Here is a 19,658-nt window from a genome sequence, read left to right as displayed (position 1 = left end):
AACCTCTGAGGGATTTAGGTAGTCTACAAAACCGTCAAGTTAAATGAACTTAAATATGTAAGTTTTGGGAGACTCCATTACTCAATTAAATTGAGGCAACAAGTTTACTCAATAAATTTAGTTCAGTCAACTTATTAGGGTTTTCAGTGTATGTTTAGAGATCATTCAGTAGTTACAAAATGTTTGCAAAATGACAAAAATGTTCCAGTAACATTAATAATAATAATAATGACATTAATAATAATAATAATAATAATAAGAAGAAGAAGAAGAAGAAGAAGAAGAAGAAGAAGAAGAATACAACGGACATTTGGGCATTCAGAAGTAATGTATTTACTTGATTGGAACATTTGCAAAACATTTGCAAAACATGAGTCTCATTTGAAATGTTAATGTTAATCTGGTCGAGACACACAAGGTCCATAATAGAATTAGGCTGATATCGGCTCATATCGTTCTGTCAGTGCTTGTTTAGAGAGAGTTTAGTGCTATAAGTCTTCCGCAGGTGTTTCATCTGAAGGATGCTGATATAACTTAAGGTAATTACCATAAGCAAAGCATGAAAACACATGGACAAGTTTCAAGTATTCATTTTGTCTTGCTTTTCTAATCATGAAATTATCGTTTTGCTGTCTGGAAGTATAATGACCATATAAATTTGCCATAGAAATCCCATAAACCTTGGCTGAAAATACACCAAGGACTTAATCCAATAGTGAGAGAGAGATCTTATTTCACCTGAGTAAGAACATGAGCTTTAAAGTTTCTGTCATACAGCGTACATTTTAAAGGAATAGTTTGAAAATAAAATTTTGTTGTAAATTTACTCAGTAGTAGTGGGTGTGACATATAGCCATGTATGGTGACCAATACTCAGAATTTGTTCTCTGCATTTAACCTCACACACACAGCGCAGTGGGCATCATTTATGCTGCGACACCTGGGGGTTCGGTGCCTTGATCAAGGGCACCTCAGTCATTGTATTGCCAGCCCGAGACTCAAACCCACAACCTTAGGGTTAGGAGTCAAACTCTCTAAACCACTAGGGCACGACTCACACCACCCAAGATGTTGATGAGTTTGAGGTTTGGAGAAATGCAGTGTTAAATCGCTCATCAGTGGATGCTTTGCATTGAATGGGTGCCGTCAGTCCAAACAGCTAATAAAATCATCACAATAATCCACAAGTAATCCACACCACTCCAGTCCATCAGTTAATGACTTGTTATGCCGTAATCTGTGTGTTTGGAAAAAACAAATCCATCATTAAAGTGTTTTAACATCAAATTGTTGCTTCTTGCAAAAATGCGCGCCATCTATCCTTCAACTTTCTCCATCTCATGAATGAAGGAAAGAAGCCTGCACAGATCAAGCACCGAAATGATCCAAAACAAATATGTGGGTGGATTTTGATCTGAGAGACAGCTGGAGATGGATTTTTTGTTGTGTTATTATGGATAATGGACTCATATTCTATCTGGAAGCAAGTTACCACGTCTAAATAAATGTTTTTGTTTCTTACAAAGGCAGCTTTTCTCTTTTTCAAATATTCACTGATGTACTGCTGTGATGTTTTTATCAGCTGTTTGGACTCTCATTTTGACGGCACCCATTCACTGCACCAGTATCCCACAGCAGACGCCTCAGAAAATCAGACTGGATCAACGGCATCAGACTTTAAGAAACTTTCTTTATTCTTTAGTATAAAAGGCACATTCAGGATGAAAGCAACAGAAAGTATTGATACATAAAAAAGTCAATGTTCACTCATCTCATTTCACTAAATATTACAACATCCATTTCTTGAGTTAGCACATTAAGCATCATGTAAACATTAGTTTGCTACACAAGCATTCGTTTGCTAGCTTTAAAATGGATTCATTTTAATTTGTAACTATTCTCCCATACAAATCTCTTATGGCAACTGAAAGAAAAAACCAAAGGTAAAACACTTCTGTGTGGTTCACAGCACGGGTAACAGATCCGTCGGCTCTGTGTTAATACTGACATCGAAGACTACGAACAAGCTCAACAAGCAATAAATTAGTCGTCTGCAAGCAAACTATCAGATAAACACACGCCGATCTGATTCTGACCTAAATCTGGGACGCTTAACAACAGCTTTAGGTACAAAGTAAAAGTTTACGCTCACTTAAATCATGTTCAAAAGTGAACTAATAAAGGAGTGAAATGTTAAAAATCAAACAAATTTAACTGAAGCACAAAGAACCGGCTAGGACTCCTGACAAGCGTTAAACTAGACCCATCAGATCAGGTTAAAACGAAACTAAAAACTAAAACAGGTTGTAAACGTTTGACCTCAACTACAACTAGCATCATTTCTCCTATTCCTGCATCCAGTCGAGCATTTCATGGAAATCATCAGGGAGTATCTGAAGTAGATGGTGAAGTGTGGCGTCTGACAAACACTCGTCCTCGATGACGTGAGTGTTTCAGAGCTCGTCTCGGGCCGTGCTGTCCAGCGGAGACTGAAGCACGTCTGAGTTCTGCGCCCCGCTGCTGAGCTCCTCCTGCTCGCTGCTCTTGCGTGATCGCGCTCGGTCCCAGTCGGTGAGGACCGTCTCGTTGTCCCAGACGCTGGAGGTCTCCGTGTCGCTGATGTAGCCCTCGTCGCCCGTGTAGTGCGTGGGGTAAACCAGCAGAGGCTCGGCCGAAAACGCTCGCAGATCCCGCCGCTCGAAGTGAGACATGTAGTCCTCGCTGCACAGACAGAGACCAAACCACTTCAGTTATGCTGCTTCAATGAAACAATGCTTTTTCCTAATAACTTACACAAAATATTAGTATGTTATATTTACAAATAACAATAAAATATTCATATTAATAATGATCCAAATATATTTAAAAAATATATATTTTTATTACCATAATTTATATAATACATTTTGTTATTATCAATAATAATCATTTAATGTGATGACTATGACCATCAATAAATGTAAACTAAATTTAATTATATAAAATATTTATACATATTTATAATAATGTTATGTATCATTATTTATTATTATTATCATCATCATCACAAGTAATAAAAATAACAATACATTTTTAACAATATATATTTTAAATAAATATAAACAGACAAAGCGAACACTAGGATTAATGATAGGGCTATATGAAGAGATGGCTCTTCTCTCACATGGGGTGTTTGTTGTACATGACGGGCAGAAACTCATCCACCGGCAGCATGTTTCGGAGCGGTTCGGCCCGCAGCAGCTTCTGAGCGCCGCGCAGGGAGATCATGTATCCCAGCGTCCAGTACGAGTAATCGGCCACCACCAGGTTGTGTATTCTGGGCACAGATTTCTCCGGCCGGTCCACCTGCATCCGCTTGCGGCCGATGTATCTGAGACACAGACAGAGACAGACAGACGGCTGGAGTCAGCAGAGGACGCTCTACACACACACACACACACACACACACAGTCTGCTTCACTCACATCAAGTCCCAGTCCAGCCGCTGAGACTCGATCTCCTCCATCAGATTCTGCAGACGACGCTTAAAGAAAACCTCAAAGCGCAGGTCGTCCTCGATCACCAGAGACGCCTTCAGCCCCCGATCCACAATCTGACACAGAAAACCACGAGAGAAACACACACTGATGCACACAGACTGAGTAAAGACATCTCCATCAGTTAAGATACCATTAAAAAAAACATTATTTAATTTGATTTAAAACCCATAATAATAGTATTTAATAATAGTAAAGCATTTAGTTAACACATAAGATATTTAAGATATTTAAAATATATATTTAAATATTTTCTTAAAAAACAAAAACATTATTTATTAATAAAATATATTCAAATATTATAAAAAGCACTATTGTTTATTTTTCTAAAAGTCTACATTAAAACTTAATCAAACTTTTTGTGGAATTTTACACATTTTATTATTTTGTTTATAAATATTTTCTAAACAATTAATTATTTTTGTATTAATCTGAATCAATTTACTTGATGGATACGTTCAGTTTCAAGCACAGTCTTCATTTGTATCAGATTTGAATGTTTTGTAATCATTTTATAACTCACTGTTTACTACAGAATAATTACTTGAAAAAAATGTTTAATTCTGAACCACTTAAGGCTACATAAAATAGTTTAAAATTAATTAAATAATATTTACATGGACATTCAACATTTTAAATAAAGAGTGTGGACAAATGCATGGTTTGTTCTGTGTTATTAGTAAAAACATCTTCATTTAATGAAATGATAGCATTTTGCCTCTCTCTCTCTCTCTCTCTCTCTCACCTCTGTCCAGATGTTGTAGTGTGACAGGAAGCAGCCCAGTTCTCCTTTAGTGAGCGGCCGGCCGTGATACGGGTCACTGTATCCGGGGAGCATCTGGATCCCCATCGCCTCGATCTGACTGGCGTTCAGTGCCCTGACACACACACACACACACACTGGTGTCAGACGGTCTGCGTGTGAGCAGAACAGGTGAGAGCAGGTGTTTGTGTGTGTTTGAGACATACTTGCCATCTACAGCGGGGGTGATCTTGCAGGCGATCTCTTGTTCGTACAGAGTCCTCAGCATGCGCTCCCTGCGGTCCGAACGCCTCTGCAGGTTTATCATGAACACCTGCAGGAACACATTACATCAGCTTATTATATATGTGAATAATACAATATAAAATTATAAAAATACTATTAAATATACAGCAATCTAAAACATAAAGTGAAACAGTGTGGTAGTGTCGTGACCTCCTGACCTCATCAAAGCCCATTTTATCCGGCTGTTTCGGAGGAAGAGAGAGATACACAGATGGCTCTGATGGAGGATTGCGCACTGCGACAAAACACACCGAACGATCAAAGACACCGTTACGCTCTTTCAGCTGAGAAACAAGGTCATGTGACAGTCATGTGACTCACCCATAACCTCCAGCTGCGAGTGCAGGAAGCTGTCCGCCTCGTCCTGCAGGGTATTATGGGAGCGCAGAGGCACGGGGAAATACCCATAAGTCTCTCTGTTACAGATGTACATCTGAACCTCTGCGGGAAACCATGTTAAAACTCGAGTAAACGCAGCGCTCATGATAACTGAGTGTAATCTCAGCCTGAGACGCACCTGCCATGCGCGCGGAGAAGGCGAAGATGATGATGTCATCAAAGGCCCAGCTGTAGTCGGGATGAGGCGGGAAGAAGGCCAGCTCACGGGACGCCTCCTTCCTCAGGTCCATCAGGAAGGTGGAGTGAACCATGGGCACGGCGAAGCAGCCCTTACGCTCCTGTCTGCGGATCGGCATGTAGGCCGGCGTCCGCTTATAATAACCCTGTAATAACACACTCGCTCGTTAACAAGACTGTGAACAAAGATGTGTGTCCACAACCTTCCTCCGACACTAAAGGCCTTTTCACACTGAACACGAAACATGGAGCTATTCACACCTTGTGCGATCATTCATTCGCGGCGAGAAAAACTGAGTATTTATTTTTCTGTCCTGTGTGAACAATAACGACTGATATATAGTTTGAAAAGTCGTTCTAAATAAAACGATAGTGACACAGAAGAACAATATTGATGGAATCACTAACACTCGTTGTTTTTTTAGCTGATGAACAATAGAAATATTTACAACCAATCAGAATTCATCCTGCATTAAAGATCTTGAGAAATTAAAGAGACTGATGACAAATCTGGAGTGTGCAATTAGAGTTAACATCTTAACTGATGTGTGAACGGACCTTGACACAAGATGATACTGTCATCATTAAACAAAGATGTATAATTATAATTTATATCAACATGCAATATTGCTGACAAAATAGGCAAAATCACAACATTTAAAATTAACAACAAAAATATTTTCTTATTTTTATATATTATAGAAATATTCTTCAAGACGTTCACCCCTGCCACCCTCATCCCTGTTGGGCAAAGGGTCAAAATGATCCCTCGTTTGTACTTCGTGAACACTATTCATGAAGTTTGATTTAATGATTAAACAATTTAGTGACAGAGAACTTGACAACTGACAATAACAATGACATCTATTCGAATTGTGTGCGATGAAATTGTGATTATCAGTTAAACCACTATGCAGCATGACTAAAAAAAATACAAACTTCACTGACTAAACCTTGACTAAAATACCCAGTGTTTAGTCACCAAAACCTGACTAAGAATACAGTATGACAGAAACTAAAAAGCACAGGACTAAGTCTAAAGCGGATGCACACCTGAGAGGTCATGCCGCACCAGAAGTTTGAGTACGCCGCTCTGGACTCCAGCATCGGTGCCACGATCGTCTTATTCTCCCGCATCAGCTTCCATAACACATCCCGGTTAGTCAGCAGGTTATCACAGTCCACCATCTGCACACACGAGTCTGTCAGCCTTATTTCATTTATTATTCATAGCGACTCCACATTTAATCACATAATGTTAGATCTAAAAAATATGCATTGTTTTAAACCAATCCACAACAAAATGACACTCAACTGGAGAGAGGACTTAAGTATATCTTTATATGTCATTTGAAAATGACTTCTATTGTCATTAAAATATGGTTAAAGCACGGCTGAATGCACTGACAAATAATTATGGTTAACTTAAATACATTTTAATGTAATTTCTATTGGAACTTGTTTAAATATATTTGTAATTACATGTTTGTAGGTTGCAATTAAGTTAATTTAAAATCTATAAGCCTGTTTCATTTTGAAATTGGATTTTGGCTCCTGAATCAGAATCACATTGTAAAAATGACTTTTCAAAGATCAATCATTATTGGAAAACACTTTATGATAAAATACTATTTCAGTGGTCCTGCTTCTTTGTAATTATTTGTGAAGTTTACTAGCTATTTCCGAGTGAAATTTGCACCTAATTTTACAGTTTGAACTCAAGAGATGACTAAAAAACTATTTAACGTACAGTATGTCATTTACTGAAGATAAAACTCAATGTGGTTCTCCAGGAAAGATGTTTGACTTGTATACATGGCAGTGGTTTTGGCTCGAGGGACAGTGTGTTTAATCCTGTAATGGTACAGAGTACTTCCACTAAAACACATGCAGAGCAGTTAAACTAGTGTGGAGCCAAACGCTGGACAGCAGGAACAGAGCTGATCACAGAGCAGCAGGAATAACCCTGTAATACTGAACAGAGCAACTGCTAACTTTAGACAAGCAACTCAGCCCGTGACCCTCGACAGACGGGAGGGGAAGTGTAATCACACTGCTGTCACATCATCTGCACTGACAGGCAACATTACAGCCGTGGATGATGGTGGCTGACTTCAGCGAGGGGCAGAGGCACTCTTTCAGATCTCAGATGATGTACCAGAAAGTAGTCGGCCCACATCTCCCGCGCCGTGTCGAGCGCCGCCTGACGCAGCTTCATCACGTGCTCGTATCGCAGGTTCGTCCAGTGCTTTGGGCCGCTCTCGTCCTCATAGACACTGAGAAACACACAGACAAACACATGCATGAGCCACAAACCTGACTGATTTGTCATCCTTTCAATTAATTTAAATATTTGTTAAAAAACAATTTATACATGAAATGACTTAAATGCACTAGAATTAGCATGTTTTTTTTCTGCATTAAAAAAATCAGTTTTTGGCAATGCAAGGTTAGTTGAGGTGGTAAACTATAATGTGGTCCAATATACTGTATATATTTGTGTTACAATGTTTACTAGTAAAGTAAAATATACATTAAAAAAAAACTGAAACTTGTTTTATGTCAGCTATTTTCCAAGAAAAGATTTCTTAGCAGAGGAGGTTAGCACAGAAAAAAATTTATTTTGAATTTAACGGTGAAAGAAAAATGCTTAACAGTAAAAAAAAAAAAAAAAAAAAAAAACATGTTAAATGGTTAAAGGGAAGGTCCCCTACTATATACGGTAATAAACTGTATTGGGCATTACTAATATAAAATAGTAATATTATGGTAGAATACCATTTTTGGAAGTGAAAAATTTACATTCACAAAATTCCCTGCGTCAAATTTTTTATTTCATGTTTGTTTTTTGTTTTTTGTTTTTTTTATAATTATGTTTTTCCTTAGTTTTTTTTGTATTTTAGGGTTGTGTGTTAAACATAATGTTGATGTCTTTTTACCGTACATTTTTACGGCATCTATTTTTTACCTTGAAAATAATTGTTTAAAAACGTGAACATTTTTAATGTTTAATGAAAACAATTTTTTTTAAATAAAAGTTTAAAAAAGATTCTATTGCGAGGTCAACAGCACACTGATATTTAACGAATTTGGATTGATTTAACAAAATATGTTTTATAAAATAAAAAGAGAAAGAGAGTGGACACTGGTCAGATCACAGTTGTGTTCAGATGTATTTTAAGGTCAGTCTCACCTGGGCTCCTCCTGAGGTCTCCACTCCACATAATGATAGAAGTTCTGGACGTTTATGAGCCATTCGCGCAGGATCTCAGTGGTGTTGTCTGAATTATGATCTGTGGCCACCCTGAGGACAGAGAGATCATCTGAAACAGACTTCTCCAAACATGAATGACAAAATAGAAAGTAAATTACTGTAATTAGAACTTTTTAATTTTCCTTTCTTCCCGAGTGTTGAGTTTGCACTGATGTGCAGCGCTGTAAAATCACCCCATATTTAACTGCACTACACGACCTTGGAAAGCCAAGCTGGTCTTTAGTGTTTGGCTGCAGAAGCAGCACAGGAGAACCAGAGCCCTTCACACAATGTGTGAGTGAAGAAAATGAGTCAGATTCACTCACACAGAGGCCACAGTCGAGGAAAGTTACTTTAAAAACTAATGCATTACAGCATTGCATTACTCCATAAAAAGTAACTAATTATGTTACTTTTATGAAAAGTAATGCATTATGTTATGTATACATTATGGACTGGGCTTGATTATTTGTATTTAATAAAAGGTAAATTTAAAAATAAAAATAGTTTTGGCAATTGTAAAGGCCTGCGCACAACAAGAGTTAAATGAATAAGCCTCAGGAAGCTGAAGGAAGTGCAAAACTCAGTTGCAAATTTAAAGTAATGCACTTTACTAGTTATTTGGGGAAATAATCTGATTATGTAACTTGCGTTACATATATTGTGTAACACCCAACACTGCCAGTTACTGTACAAACGTGTGTGTTCAGGTGAGTTCAGCAGATGATCCTGGGGAAATCAAGGCAAGTTATCACTGAGATCACACAGGCTGTCTTTGGTGCTCAAGGTTTAGCTGTGAACAGATGGTATCCAGGTGCACAATCTCATATCACACACACACACACACACACACAAGCTTCTGAAAGTTCCTAAGGCAAATTCCATACCTTTTTTTTCCCAATCAAATTTGACACACCTGTCTGATCTCCATCAGGATTGTGTTTGGTGAACTACAGGTTTGGATGCTTCTGTTATTAACACTAAACTTGCAAAGACAAAAATGACTAATACTAGTGTTCATAATTAGGTTTAGAGATCACTAGAATGCTTCTGATCTAAGTAATGTTTGTTAATAATGTGATATTTTGGTTTGCATCAAAAAAAAAATTATTCGAGTTTCCAACAAAAATAATTATATTATATTATATTATATTATATTATATTATATTATATTATATTATATTATATTATATTATATTATATTATATTAAAGATGGTATACAATCGTAACCTTGGTGTCAAAATATACATTTAAAATAAATTAATACTTTTATTCAGCAAGGATGCATTAAATTGTTCAAAAGTGACAGTAAAGAGACATATATAATGTTAGAAACGATTTCTGTTTGAAATAGAGCTGTTCTTTAAAACTTTCTGTTCATCAAAAAATCTTGAAATAAAAATGTATCTTACTCTCCACACTACTGATAATAAAAACTTACACTAATTTGTTGGCTGCTGAAAATTCAGCTTTGCATCGTCAGAATAAATTAAATTTTAATATATATTCAAATGGAAAACAGTTAATTTAAATCACAATTTATGACATAATATATAAATTGGAATATCATTGTCATATTATTTCACAGAATCAATGTGTTTACTTTTAAATACACAAAGCCTGGGTGAGTATTACAAAATATCTTACTGACTTTAAAGAGTAGTTTATGAATTATAATTACATATTATCCCAGCTAGAATTTTTGTGTTCTAAAAATGTTCTAAGAACATTACCATGATTGTTCTAACTAGGGGTGCTCCGATCACGATCGGCCGATCGTTATGCGCATCTCGTCAGTAAAGCCGGTTCTCTAATCAGCTGTTAATTCCATCAGGTGCGTGATTTCACTAGGGATGTTCCGGTACTAGTACCGGTACCAAACTTATCCCCTTGGAGCGAGGACTTTGGAGTGAGTAGTGCATGTGCGTGCCATTAACTAGTCGTTAGGAATGAACTTTGCAAAAGGAGCGACATAATTTCCTCATTATCTTCAGCTGAGATGTTCCCGTGACAGCAGATTCACCTATGGACTTCGACATAAAAACAATATACATTTAATGTTTTAAAAAGTTTAAAATATATTCGTTTTTATATATTATATACACTGTAAAACCTGACATATAACTTAACTCAAACCGTTTGAGTAAACAGATTGCCTTCATTTAAACTATGTAAGTTTTAAGACTTTGCGATTAAGTTATTAATTGATTAACTAAGTGCTGATTGAGAATTAGTGATGAACAGCTGTTAACAAACAGAATCACTGAAGAAAAGAGAAACACAAGAACTACTACAACTGACTTCAGACACAGACTTAGATGAAATCAACTGAAATAAAATACATGAAATCTCTCAAGATCTGATTAAACAACCCCACAAACAGCATCTCCAGCTCCACTTATTAATAACCAGACTGACTTTATTTCTGTCAGACGTCTACAGAAGATCTTATTGAGAATGAACTAAGGTTTAGATGTTGATTTATTGTTTCATTTGAAGTAACCATGTTAGAGATCAGTGTTTGCTTTAGTTGAGCTCTTGACCCTTGACTTCTGTCTTTGTCTTTTCTCTGGCTGTTATAGCCGTGTGTTTCTAAAACATGTTTGTTATAACTCAAAAGCCCAGAAAAAAAAATATTAACAGATATTGGTTGTTATGCAGCTTCCTGGTGATGACAACTGTCAATTATGGAGCTGTTTAGAGTCCAAAAACTGACAAGGTAACTGACGCATGATTAGTTTACTTCATTATAATGGAATATGTTTAAAGAGCCTGTGGTTTCATCGAAATCAGTTTACAAAAAATTACTCTACACTCTAAGCACATTCATCTATTTTCAATTGCAGTAATTAGTCACACACAGACATCAATAATCAGAATATGAACCTCAACAATGGTGACACACACGCACACAAAAAAAAAAAAAAAAAAAAAAAATAGCAATGCATGCTGGGCATTATTATAGTACAAAATTAATATATGGCTCTCAGCATGCTCTGCTGCATTTTATTGTAATTATGGTCACCATTGTTGAGGTTCATATGCTGATTATTGATGTCTGTGTGTGACTGCTTGACACCATAGAAGACCACACTGTTTAGAAAGTCTTATATTAAATAATTATCACAGAATTATATAGCATTACTTTTACTATATTATCCAACTAATTAAACACACATTTCAACAGAAGTTACACTCAGATCATTTTAATAATTGCTACTTTCAATAATTGATGATTTTCATCAATGGGGTAAGTAAAAATGCTAATGGCATTTTTTCTGGGTTTTTGAGTTATAACAAATATGTTTTAGAAACACACGGTTATAACTGCCAGATAAAACATAAAGACTGAAGTCAAGGGTCAAGAGCTCAACTAAAGTAAACACTGATCTCTAACATGGTTACTTCAAATGAAACAATAAATCAACATCTAAACCTTAGTTCATTCTCAATAAGATCTTCTGTAGACGTCTGACAGAAATAAAGTCAGTCTGGTTATTAATAAGTGGAGCTGGTGATACTGTTTGTGGGGTTGTTTAATCAGATCTTGAGAGATTTCATGTATTTTATTTCAGTTGATTTCATCTAAGGCTGTGTCTGAAGTCAGTTGTAGTAGTTGTTGTGTTTCTCTTTTCTTCAGTGATTCTGTTTGTTAACAGCTGTTCATCACTAATTCTCAATCAGCACTTAGTTAATCACTTAATTACTTGAATGCAAAGTTTTTAAACTTACATGGTTTAAATCAAGGCAATCTGTTTACTCCAACGGTTTGAGTTAAGTTTACTGGTTGGGTTTTACAGTGTAGCATATTTTTAAAACGTATTTAAATATTAAATGTATGCTTATTTGCAACGGTTATGCTAACAACAATAAAAATAAAATAAAATAAACATTTATAACAGTAAAACAGCGACATCTGCTGACGGACACATGCTGCGCTGTCACGGGAACATCTCAGCTGAAGATAATGAGGAAATTATGTCGCTCCTTTAGCAAAGTGCTTTCCTAACGACTACTTAATGGCACGCACATGCCCCACTCACTTCAAAGTCCTCACTTCAAGGGGATAGGGATGATCACTTCCATTTGGAATTTGTCCAGACTAGTACCGGAACATCCCTAGATTTCACATAGAGCAGCTGTTACTACACAGAGCCGTTGTTAATAGAGAAGATGCGCAAATCCACTTCATTTTCAGGGTTTTTTGGCGCATCTTCTCTATTAACAACGGCTCTGTGTAGTAACAGCGGCTCTATGTGAAATCACGCACCTGATGGAATTAACAGCTGATTAGAGAACCGGCTTTACTGACGAGATGCGCATTAACGATCGGCCGATCGTGATCGGAGCACCCCTAGTTCTAACAATGTTTTTAGCGGGTAATTTTATTTTTGTTTCTAGAACGTTCTCTCAAATGATAGGATAACGTTCTCTAAAAACATTCTTAAAATGTCTATTAATAACATTATTAGAACATTATCCGCTAACATTCTAATTAAGATTTAAGCAGATGCCTTGCCTTGCCTTGTTTAAAGTAATAGTTTGGTTTGATGTCACCATAATGGTGATAAGTGTTGGTTTTAGTTGTGCAATTTGACACTTGACTTATCAGTGTTGTTCTTTAACTGCTGTAATCTTTATTGTGGCAAGATAACAAGTGGTTTGGTGGTGCTGGTTGCTTGCTGATGATTAACACGTCATCACATATGTGGTCTGTTTACCTGTTTTCACCAAATCTAATGTATAGTGTTAGTTATATATTATTTATTAAAGCAACTTAATGGCTCTGAGACACGTCTGAATTTAAAGCAGATCATTTCAATAATTTGAAAAAAAAAGAAATACTTTTTATTTTGTCACACAAACATCAGGATTCAGTGTATGAATCTCAACAATGGTGACATGCTTCATGCTGCAAAGCATTCAGGGTACATCACACAAAACTCATCCATGTCACCCAGAATGCACTGAGGCATGAAGCATGTCACCATTGTTGAGATTCATACTCTAATTCTTGAGGTCTCTGTGTGTCTAAGCTTTCTCTGGTTTATTAACAATGTAATTTAAAAAGAACAGACAAAATACGATATAAATATGTAGGATCGTATGCATTGCATCTGCTGTAGTCAGTAATATTAAATTAATAGCATAGATTCAACTCGAGATAAAGCAAGCTCACCAGATCACCACATGAGGAAAGTTCTAATATTAGTAAGTGACCAAGATCACCTGATGTCATTTGTCTCTCACTGTTTTTGCTGTAACAAATATAGTTACAGCAGTTAAAATAACTGTAACTGAAAGAGTCATACTGCCTAAGTACTGATCACCATAATAGTGACATCAAACTAAAATATTATTTTCAATAAACCATCAACACCTCTGTTAATCTCAATAAGAACCTTTTTTACATTTACGACAGAAATAAATCTTGTTTATAATAAGTGAGGTTGTTAATACTGTTTTTGGAGTTATTTATGCTAGAGTTTGACACCAAACAGAAGTTGGGTTTTCACTTTCAGCCATCATTTGACTTCTGAGCAATGTCAGTCCACATCTAGTGTGATGGGAAGCTTTATTAGAATGTTAGAGAATAATGTTGTAACAATGTTATCAATATACATTTTTAGAATGTTTTTAGAGAATGTTATCCTAACTTTTAACGTAACATTCTGGGAACTAAAATAAAACTAGCCGCTGAAGACGTTCCTAGAACATTAAACATTTCTAGGTGGGATTATATATTATATCTAATTATGGTGATAAAATGGCAACTAAACATCTGTGGGTGTAAAATTATATCTTTAATGTGGCTGCCTGATTTTTACAGAGTCAATTGAAGCCACTGAGAGAACCAATCACAGGGCCGTGGGTGTGACGACGCCCATCCTACAGTATACCAGTAAAAATGAAATCTGGAGCAGATGAGAACCCCACCAAACTAGAGATGTTAATCACGAGCTGTCGTGTGTCTCTGTTCTCATGTGAGTGTGTGAACCGCTCTAAAGCTATCATACTTGTTAGTGGTCAGCGCCTCTCATAACTGATTTAAGCGCAGTTGGAGTTATTTCTGTAATAACGCTTTAGATTATATAGAATTTGACGTGCATGTGCTGACACTCAGATCTGCCAAGATCATTATCAAAGACTTTGTGTAAACAGATTTCCGTTTCAATTTGCTAAAGTGCTAACGAGCGCTGAACCCGCCCAAACGGCTTCTGAGAGTCTCGGACTGCCTGTGGTTTCATTCTGGTCTGTTTGTGGCAGCGACACAAACCCCGGCGGTTCGGTTTCTGTTGTTAACCACACGCTGAGAGCGACGCTTCAGTTCTGAACACTGCTGCAACTCTGAACTGTATGAAATGAGAATTATAAACTGCCAAAACTGTTTTACATGCCTTGGCTACACGCCAATCATATGCTATTTTTATCAATTTAACCTTCACATTAAAGGAAGAGTTCACCCACAATTTCATTCATTTCTTTTCATTTCCTCATTTATGGCTCATTCACACTAAAAACAATAACTGTATTAGCATCCAGCTTGTATATTAGCATTTAAATGTCGGAGCTCTTTAAAGTCTGATGGATTCTGATAGGCTTTTTTTTATTTTGATCCAAACCAGGTTTGTGTATCGGATTATATGAAAATAGTTTTATATAATCCACAGAAAAATAACTTGGTTCTGAATTGACAAACAAAAAAAAATCAATTTTTTTCCCTACAAAGTATGTTCTGTCATTAAATAATATTGTTTTTCAAAGTTGTAAATGATCCACAGATGAGCTCTGCCTCTTTGGATGGCGAAGTCCAGGTGTTTGTTTTAATTAATACTGCACATTTGGACATCCTACTTAAAACATCATTTTAATGTGCTGAAAGTCACTCACTGAATCATTCAATTCACTGACAATACAATGGCCCCAGTTTTGGGTAAATTACTTTTAAAGTTACTTAATTACAAGATACTATTTACATATTGGATTTCCTCTCTCGTCTTGTCCTCTTTGGATATTGTTTGTCCCTCCCTGGACTTTTGCATTGTACCTGGATTATCCCTCTAGTCTCGCCCTGTTGGATTATGTTTGCCGTTGACTGACCCATGCTTGTTTACTGGATTTCTCTTGCCCTGTCTTCTACATATCAGTTTGCCTTTGTCTGACCAATGCCTGTTTCTGACCACGTCTCTTAATAAAGCTTGCAAATTTTGTGAGTGTGAATGTATATGTGTTGTATTATCTTCGTCTATGTCTCGAGGACCCCCTTGAAAATGAGATGTTTCATCTCAAGGGGTTATCCTTGACAAAAAACAACAATTTAGCAGCAAATGGATCCGCTTGTCTTACGTCTTGTTCAGCCCGTAACGATTAGCATTATTTTTAAAGGATTTTATTGGCAACTTTTTTGCCAGTAAAATCCTGTAAATTCTACTGTTTTTTTACAGTGTGGTTCTAGTATTTAATGCAAATGACATCAGATGGAAGTAACTGTAATTAAAGAAAAAAAAATTTTAGAAAAATAAAGTTTTTCAAGGGAAAAATAAAGTAGGTTAGTGTTTAAGTGTTTGCAGCACACTTATAGAAAAGTTTCAATAAAGTATTGTCTTTTGTTGTTATGGACGAGTCTACAAATTTCTTGCCATATGTTTTTTTTTTTTTTGCATCTCATGATGTTGTGTATGAAAAAATGTCTGTGCATGTGTGTAAAACAACAACTGACCACTATATATGATCATTTGTAATTGTATATAGAATGTAGTGATTTATTGTGGCTGGAACAATAATGTAGCTGTAAAAATAGTTGCCTGCTGAAATTGAAATGTATACACATCTTTAACATGACGCGCTAGACGCGATGAGTTTGTTTATACATGTGATCTCCTCATAGTAACAATCCTGTCAGATCATCCATCCTTTGAGTGAGAGTGTAACATTACAGGTCATCCGATCTGGTTTCGAGGTTAAAGTTAACCTTTTCCACATGTTTCAGTGCTGTTGTTGCTCAGTGCTCTCCAATGGCACAGATGTGGTGTTGTCTGGGGGTTTGACAGAAGGAAAGATTGGGACGGTGGGGGGTGACTGAAGGAGGTATTGTGTAGTTCTGATGTCAACTTTTTACGGAAGTCACAATGGTTCAAGAGAAATCACAGCTACTTTATGCATGGCTGTGTGCATTTTACTGTGGACTGACTGTTTTGAAATGTATATGGTAGTTAAATAGCCGGGTCATTCCTGATATGCGATGTGTTGGAATAAAAGTTACATATTTTTTTTAATTCTACCAAAATAGTGACATGTTTAACTATTAGGAATGGATATTGGTCAAGCTCAGGGACTCAAAAAATAATAATTATGGGTAGATTGTTTAGACACTGACCATGAAAATATTCCACCCTGTTAGGGACATATGGATAGTTATCACAACATGTTAATCATGTAAATGTTAAACAATAATAAGCTTTTCTTGGATAGTATATGTCATTTATGCCATCGTATTACTTTTTATTTTAAAAACAATAACAAAACAATTATCGATGAATAGAATATGTCTTAATTAAGAACAGTTACTTTTTGTGCCAATTATTTCCAATATGGTTGTAAATAATAATAAAAAAATAGCTCAAGAAAATATACATGCTGTTAGTGCTCCTCACCTTACAAAATAAGACAAACGTATGCCAAACATTTAACGATGCTGTGAAATTATTTAAAATGACTTGTCTAACAGGGTGGAAAGGAGCATAACAGGGTGGAACACCAGTGTTAACAGGTTTGTTAACGGTGGACAAGCTTTCCGTCCTTGTCCTTTCCTTTGGGTGAGGGACACAAAAAATACCATCACAAGAAGGAACAGTTATGGACAGTGATGCCACTTTTTAGTGTTTTTTATTATGATGATAATTATGATGGAAAAAAATGGATGCTGCGTTAATTGTATTAAATATTGTAATTTTCCACGCTAAGCATAGTGGGATTTTTTTTATTTTTTAACCTTCTGTACCAGTGACCTGGGAGCTTAAGGGGTACACACACACACACACACACACACACACACACACACATATACATACATACATACACATACAGTATATAGATTTGATTTGCTATATACACTAAAACTATTTATTCTATTAGAATTTTGAGCTAAGTTAGCCATAGCTCATTGAGTGAGCAACATTTAACTAGCTAACCTTCTACAGATTAACAGAACTTTTATAACTGTCAGATTTGTTTTTATCTTTTTTTTTTTTTTTTTTTTTGATAGGACAAACATTCTCCATAATATAGCCTAACAGGGTGGAACTTTAAGGGCGGGACAAGCAGGATAACATTTCAAAAAAAAAAAAAAAAAGTTAGGTGTGAGAGTTGAAGCTTACCTCAGTTTTTACAGATGAATTCCAGTGGGGAAAATAAATTATGTCACTTCTATAAAATGGTCTCAGTGAAATTGCAGTCAGATTTGGACGGTGAGAAAGTATGTACTAACAGGGTGGAAAATGATATGGTAATTGAAGAAAATGTAAAAAATTATTATATTTTCACATTATACGTATGATTAGAAGCAGTTTAGCCTACTCTATAACACAATTAAAACATCGTTTCGTATTTATGAGAAATTTTGATATGTGACTCATTTTTGGGACATAAAAGTTACTGTATAACAGGAATGACCCGACCCCTAGACCTCAGTTTTCATGAAAAAGCCTGGAAATCTGAACTACAACAATATGGGAATTTAAGTATTTGCTGAAGAGATGTTGACTGTGAATACTAAATATTAAAATATTTGATGAATATGAAGAAACTGCTCTTAGTAAATAGAGATCAATAATAAGTTCACGACATAATTATTAAACATGTCTTCTCTAGTCTTCTGGCATGCATGTTTTATGAGGTTATAAAGTCTCTCAGAAGGTGCTTCATTCATTTAATCTGTCTGTCGCTGCAGGGAAAGTTCTCAGCTCACTGACTCTTCATGTGTTCTTCTGCTCTCTCACAGATTCCATCACGCTACAAAGACACGTCGGCTGATCAGATCGGCATGTGCGGGGAAAAAAAGGGGCAGAGCCGCTCGAGGGGCATGAAGGGGGTGTCTGTCTGCCCTCGACACGTCTAAACTCGCTCATTTTTCCTCCACGAACACAGGTCACAGCAGGAACCGAGTCAAAACTATCCTGCTCTCGTTTCCAAACAGAGATAAATCATAAAGCACATCTCTAAAGACTCAGAAAACTCCGTTTAGTTCACTCAATACACACATAAACGCCTGTTCGCTCGCTTCATTTGTAGCAAGCCTGCATCACCGTGATACAGTTAAACACGCAACGCATGAGTCCGGCGCAGGACGCGCAGCTGTCAGACGCGTAATTGCGCAGAGTATCAACTCTGATAAATAACGCCAAACAGTCCAATCGGCCGGGACTCACCATACAGCCATGCGGTCTTTGGGGTAGCTGAGGCGGTCGATGGCTCCGAGGACGTGCGGCAGAGAGTGCGCCGAGTTGCGGCAGACCAGCGCGAGCATCACCCGCGGCGCGAGCAGCGCGGACTCCGGGCTCCAGCGCTCCTCCGGGAAATAACCGCGCGCCGGTCCGGTCCACAGCAGCAGGATACAGAAACACAGCAGATGCATGGCTGGAGAACGAGAGGATTTCAGGAAAAGCGAAAGATCGGGCAGAAAGCGGAACGGCGGACTGATCGCGACGCGCTGACGCGAACAGTGACCATCGGTGATTTACTGCCAACCGACAGAAATACTCTAGGTGGTCCCTGGAGGAGATTTAAAGGGAAGGGATTCCCACTAAAAACAGAAAGGCTGTGGTACGAAAAGATCAGAAAAATACACTGCTCTCAATCATCTGGTAAAGGACAGAGAGATTAACGATAGTTAAACTGTAGACTGAAATTAAACTAAAGTGGTGTGTTCTCCTTTAATTTCGCGGCGACCCCTTTAAGAACAGCAGCTGGGCTCGGTCCGAATCTGCTAGAAACTTTGTGGGTGTGGCTAATGTACACGTCACAATACAAGCGTTCTACAGTATTGAGTCTTGTGAGCAGACCAGAAGGATATGAATATACATAGAATAGAGAAGAATAATATGGCAGTGGGACAAACGGTGCTTGTGAACCAGCTCAGTTCTGAAGCGCTCGATGAGAACATCTGCTGGTCACAGTCATGTAGCCTAATGCAAGGATGAGTTCAAATCAGCTATACACTTTTTAATGCACAATATGATTCGGAAA

The 19,658-nt window shown here is 36.9% G+C and overlaps 1 protein-coding gene across 1 annotated transcript; it reads right to left on the bottom strand.

Moving 5' to 3' along the window:
• Nucleotides 1-1,684: 1,684 nt before the first annotated feature.
• LOC113074254 (procollagen galactosyltransferase 1) lies at nt 1,685-19,165 on the bottom strand. The gene is made up of 12 exons (XM_026247013.1): nt 18,842-19,165; nt 8,354-8,464; nt 7,319-7,436; nt 6,214-6,348; nt 5,102-5,306; nt 4,906-5,025; nt 4,743-4,819; nt 4,506-4,612; nt 4,282-4,414; nt 3,465-3,592; nt 3,164-3,370; nt 1,685-2,721 (listed from the first exon to the last, which is right to left on the bottom strand). Exons 1-12 carry the CDS (start codon nt 19,045-19,047, stop codon nt 2,454-2,456), a joined length of 1,815 nt encoding a protein of 604 aa, XP_026102798.1. The 5' UTR covers nt 19,048-19,165; the 3' UTR covers nt 1,685-2,453.
• Nucleotides 19,166-19,658: the final 493 nt, after the last annotated feature.

This window comes from Carassius auratus, unplaced genomic scaffold (assembly GCF_003368295.1).
Source record: "Carassius auratus strain Wakin unplaced genomic scaffold, ASM336829v1 scaf_tig00014168, whole genome shotgun sequence".
In the NCBI taxonomy this organism is placed as follows: domain Eukaryota; kingdom Metazoa; phylum Chordata; class Actinopteri; order Cypriniformes; family Cyprinidae; genus Carassius; species Carassius auratus.
The sequence above is the reverse complement of the archived record's forward strand: the minus strand, read 5'-3'. Positions and strand labels throughout refer to the sequence as shown.